This window comes from Nanorana parkeri, unplaced genomic scaffold, assembly GCF_000935625.1.
Source record: "Nanorana parkeri isolate BGI_ZX_2015 unplaced genomic scaffold, ASM93562v1 scaffold452, whole genome shotgun sequence".
Classification (NCBI taxonomy): domain Eukaryota; kingdom Metazoa; phylum Chordata; class Amphibia; order Anura; family Dicroglossidae; genus Nanorana; species Nanorana parkeri.
Genome location: NW_017306720.1, coordinates 288,310 through 293,718, shown reverse-complemented (window position 1 = coordinate 293,718; position 5,409 = coordinate 288,310). Strand labels below are relative to the sequence as shown.

The following is a 5,409-nucleotide window of genomic DNA, read 5'->3' as shown; positions in this document are numbered from 1 at the left end:
AAAAAACTGTGACCTGTGGTTCTTGTTCAATGGTTAAAAAAAAAAAAGTTTTGGCTGGAGTTGAGCTTTAAAACCACGGGTTGAACGGTAAGGATGCCTGCCTCAATCTCACTGTGTCAGGGAGCCCTTCATCTGCCAAAGTGAAGTTTGATATCTTTTTTGAAGCATAGCAGTTGGGAAGTGCAGCTCATAGTTGTAAATGTGTAGTCATCTGTAGTGACAATGAAATGTTTTGGCCTGCTTCTTAGTTTTTATTGTTTACTATACTTGTACTATATCAGACCTTAGAAGAAATCCAAAACTACAGAAACAAGAACCAGTATGAAATGTTATGCTCTAGCTTTATAATCATAATTTATCATTTTGTTTGTTGGTTTCTTTTTTGGTTGCCAAGTAACAGACCACTATACTGGAGCTCCGGTGTGACAAGTCTTTGGCACAGGAGCTTGTTTGCTGCTGTAATTCCTGATTTCAGGTTGTATCCAAGAATCGTGGCTATTCCAGACTGAAACGGCACCATTGACTTGTCTTTTAAGTGGTTTGGGGCAACCTCATCCTGCAGACATGTTTTTTCAATCTCTAACCTTTTCCTTTGTAGTATCTTTACCTCACGTTGCATTCGCTTCCTTCCAAACTCCTCTACACGTTTCCAGAAGGAATTGTTGAAATAGACATACAATTGCCAGTCAAGACTGTTCCATCGTTTCACCTTCTCTTGTGTTTCCAAAGAGAGGGCTTTCTTGGTGGTGTTACTTCTCCTATTTAGTGGAATGGACAGGATATCATCAAATGACCAACAGAGAGCATCCTTCAAAAGAATAAGAGACTCATCAAAGTATTCTGTGATCAGCACCAAGTCAAAGATTATGTCTACTTCCCTCTGTATTAACTTTACATTTTTAATGGTGTCAAGTCCATTGGGATCAAATCCAAAATCAAAAGTCATGAAGTTCTTAGAAAAATGGCTGTCCTTCATTTTTGCATCATAATATGTAGAGGTATTATGAAGAAAGTCTTCCAGGTTCTTAGCCTTTGCAAATGGCCCATCTCGCCTCAAGTAAGTAAAAGATGATTCCATCAGAGAGATTGGGTTCCGCAGGACAGTGAAATAAAAAGTGTCATTTGGCATCACTTTTTGAACCTGTAAATAAAAACATAAATCACGAGTTGTTCTCTGTGACATAAAGGGGTTGTATTTGGTGTGATATTAATATTCTCCCTAAACGACATATATACAACCATTTCGCACATACTTGCCTCTTTCTTAAAAACTGCCTGGGACAACTCACAGCAGTGAATCACTTTCAAGTTTTCAAAAAGTGGCAGAAAATCTCATTTTTAATGTAATAGGGCAGAACATACAGTTGGTATGTGAAAGGCTATGATAGATAAGGGTATTCTGTTACAACCACCGCTTTATGTATTGCACATACTTTCCTGAGACTTGTCTGTGCAACCTACTGACTTGTTGATATTTACAGATAGTGTCCAACTCGATAAGTCTGACTCAGAGTAGAATCCAATGTAGTTTATTTACCATCTCAATACAGAGGATGTGATTGCTTGTCATTCTTAGAGTGAAAAGATATTCCTATCTTTGCCATTAACAGGATAACACAGACCCCCCTTACCTCTCAGAGGGTGATGTGGAAAAGAGAGAGTAGAAGGATTACTGGGAAGTTTTAGCAGAAGACTGTACCAATATGCAGAAAACAGCAAGGGTGAAACAGAAGATACTATGTATGCACAGATTATGCTGTAACAATGCTAATCTTACACTTGTAGCTAGAAATACAGCATAACACAGTGAAATGCAATTATATAGCTATGCAGTGTAACTGAAACAGCAGAAATAATGAAAATTACACTGGAGGTGGCAGCACAAAGGGCAACTCTTTTGTTAGGTTGTTTAATCTAAACAGACACTGGCATTAGCAGAGCTACTTAGGCTGGCTTATCAGAGGCGTGCCGTTAATATTATAATCAATTAATTGCGCTTTATGGACCAAATCGTATCCACCTAACGTGACAGCTGCAGTAAAGAAAAAGGAGAAGCCAGAAACAAGCTCCCCAATTAATTCAATAATAAATGTGTAAACTGCGCTATGTCAATTGACGGTCTCCTCCACACTTCCCATAGAGATAGATCGTGGCCAGGATTTTAGCCCACCGATGAAAGACAAATAAACCGCAAATAGCATAAAATCCTTAAAAAATTATTTTGCGCAAAACAAAGTAAAAAACTTACATCAATAAAAGTGAAATGAGCATGTAGCATGTAACCCACAAAGGGGTATATCTCACAATAATCCCCAAGCGATATCCGATCCAATGCAGACCCACAATTAATTGAAGGTAGCAGCAACGTGCGCGCTTCTCCCCTCATCTTTGCACAGGGGCCATGCTAATATTCTCGGTATCGTTCCAATTTTAGTATATGTGCTGCCAAAGCAAGGGGATGGGCGCGCACGTTGCTGCTACCTTCATTTGATTGTGGGTCTGCATTGGATCGGATATCGCTTGGGGATTATTATGAGATATACCCCTTTGTGGGTTACAGGCTACATGCTCATTTTACCTTTATTGATGTAAGTTTTTTGCGCAAAATACATTTTTAAGGATTTTATGCCATTTGCGATTTATTTGTCTTTCATCGGTTGGGCAAGTGTGGCAAGTGTGGAGGAGACCGTCAATTGACGTATTGAAAGTGTCGAGCAAAAGAAACAGTTTTTGTGGTGGGAAAGGATACACTGTTTCTCCCAGTCGTTGTGAGGTATTGAATGCACACGTGGAGAAAAGGGAGAGAAGATGTTTGAAAGCTGTTTCTTTTCTTCGCTGTGGGAGAGTAATGTCCGGTGACTACACTGCGATTTGATTGATTGGCTCTGGTGAGTGGGAAGCATTGATATTATATTGGAGGGGAAGACGCTGAATATTTATTTCTATCACCTTTTTGATCTCTCACAATTAACCCTTGATCTGCGATAACCAAATGAGGTTATACATTTTGTATAAGGGTTTATAAATGGACTTTGATTTACTTATACTATGTACACATTATTTCAATATTATCTACACCTTTTTTATATTTATATTTTAATAATTTCTTACACTGTTTATATATGGTTTTTGAACATCTGAAATATTAATACATTATTTGCACATTATTCAATTGATCATGGATTCACTTTTAGCTCATTTTTATTGATGTTTCACTTACATTTCACGTGTACTGTATTTATTACGGCTAATACCATATATTGGATAGGTCACAGAAATGTATTAATTTAATTATTTCAGTATATTGGGTTTCTAGTATTTATTTGGTTCACATATGGGGAGATAGTGCGGTGTATTGGTTCAATATTCTTTTGACCACATTACTTTTAGTTTTGCCGGTCCTTCACTGCAGCTGTCATTTATTTATCTTACAGGAGAAGGGGGGATTTCCATAAGTGCGAATATTAATATCTCTATATGGCTGGTGAGTGTGCTGGGAAACTTTTTGCTGTTGTATTATTTGAAGCCCTTCCATGTGCACCTTGCTTTAAAGCTGGTGATAAGTTGATGAGTGTGTTTGCCATTTGTTTTGCTTGACAAGTCTATGAGAGGCCACTTGAGCTAAGGAGTATGGCTGTTAGTTCTAGCCGACTTCTAGCCTCATAGTTCTAGCCGACCTGTGACAATGAAACTGTCACAGGTTGGCTGAATAGAATGGGAAGTGAGCGAACACATACCGTCGCTTGCTCACTTCTCGATCCTGTCCCTGCAGAGAGCCGTGACTGTCACTCACGGCTCCCTGCAGGGATTCCCGCTCTCCCCTTTCCGATCCTCCAGCGCTGACTGGCAGAACAGACGGGGGAGGGGGCGGGTACAGCTGGCTCTGCCTCTAGATAGACAGAGCCAGCTGTCACTCAGTAATGTCAGGATCCGTCCTGGCTGCAGCGTCTCAGTATACCGCGAGCTGTAGCTTGTGGTATACTGTGCTTTGGGCGATGGGAGGACGCTAGTTTGTGTCCTCCCGTTACCTTTAGGAGAACTATGGGGAAAAGCACTGACCCCATAGTTCTGCTTTAATCGGCTCTGGCAGCAAGGGGCACTGCAGCAAGTTTGTAGGAAGCAGAAGAGAAAATTGTATTTTAAGGCATTTCCCTAAAAAATCTTCCACAAATCATAACATGCAGAATTTATTAAGAGATAAAAATGTATGAGGCATCATCCAGGGCTTTGACATTTCCCACTTTACTACTTTTGTGAGTGAAATCCTTTACACAAAGGTTTATTAAAAAACAGCATTTATTACAAAAATTACATTAGGAATATTATACCACAGTAACTCGAGTTCACTATTCATCTCTGTATTCTTATTTTTTAAGGTGGAGTAAAGTGCTAAGACTATGTGCTATGGGAAATAACCTAAAGAAACCAATCAGATCTCCACTTATTAACCATCTGAGTACAACAAACTGAAATCTGATTTTTATAACAGTTTTCAAAAGTGAAGTTAACGTTAATTTAATGCTTTTTGTCATATACGCAAGTAAAAAGTGCAATGAAATGCTTACTTACTTGCATCCTCGCAGTTTAACAGCACATAATGGTCTATTTATCAATGTTTTTACCCCAGGAATCACTAATTTTTCCCATAAAAATTAAATTAGAAAATGTAGTTAACATTGAATGAACGTAACTTGAATGAATCTTGCTATTTTAAATAAATATTGCTAAACAGACTATTTAGTATGTAACCTTTTGTATATACTAAATATTTAACAACTAGCGGTTGACCATTTATGGCTACACTGAAAACCTGTGGCATTGATGACCTTTATTCATATGCAGCTATTTAAATTAAGCTGTTATGTATTCTATTGAACCAGGCATTGGTTAGAGATACTGTATATAGTTTTCCTGCACTCTAATTTTTATTCAAAGAGTAAAAACAATAGTAATCTGTATTGTAAATAAATAGAATTGTGAAGGTCTCACTCACCTCTGCGAACCTGAAGCGCATGTGATGGCACATGATGTTGAAAGTATTATTTCCTCTTCCAGAAAAACCATTCACAAAAGAAGCTGAAAATAAGTTGGGGTAAGAATATAATGTATTGTATACAGGAAAGGCGAAGGTCAAGTTGTGGAATTCACCGTAGCGGAAGAGGATGTTCATGATGGTGCTGCTGGCTGTCTTGTGGGTCTTCAAGAAAAAGATGTTTCTCTTGGGTTGACAGGACCTTCTGTCTTCATTAAACAGTGCCTTCCTGAGGTACACTCTGTACCCAAATCATAAAAAAGAAACTATAGTGAGTACTCACTTTTAGTTATTATTGCAAAGTTTATCTTAAAGTGACCCCATCACCCAAGTGAGTCATGTGACTGTAGTGCAGAAAGACAAAACTTACTTCTCCT

The 5,409-nt window shown here is 38.4% G+C and overlaps 1 protein-coding gene across 1 annotated transcript in view; it reads right to left on the bottom strand.

Moving 5' to 3' along the window:
- Nucleotides 1-358: 358 nt before the first annotated feature.
- Nucleotides 359-5,409, bottom strand: part of LOC108790140 (galactose-3-O-sulfotransferase 2-like) — a 10,941-nt gene continuing 5,890 nt past the window's right edge. The window contains exons 3-4 of the mRNA XM_018560353.1: nucleotides 4,994-5,273; nucleotides 359-1,141 (exon numbers count right to left, since the gene is read on the bottom strand). Of these exons, the coding sequence (XP_018415855.1) occupies nucleotides 359-1,141; nucleotides 4,994-5,273 (1,063 nt within the window). The remainder of the gene's footprint in view (nucleotides 1,142-4,993; nucleotides 5,274-5,409) is intronic.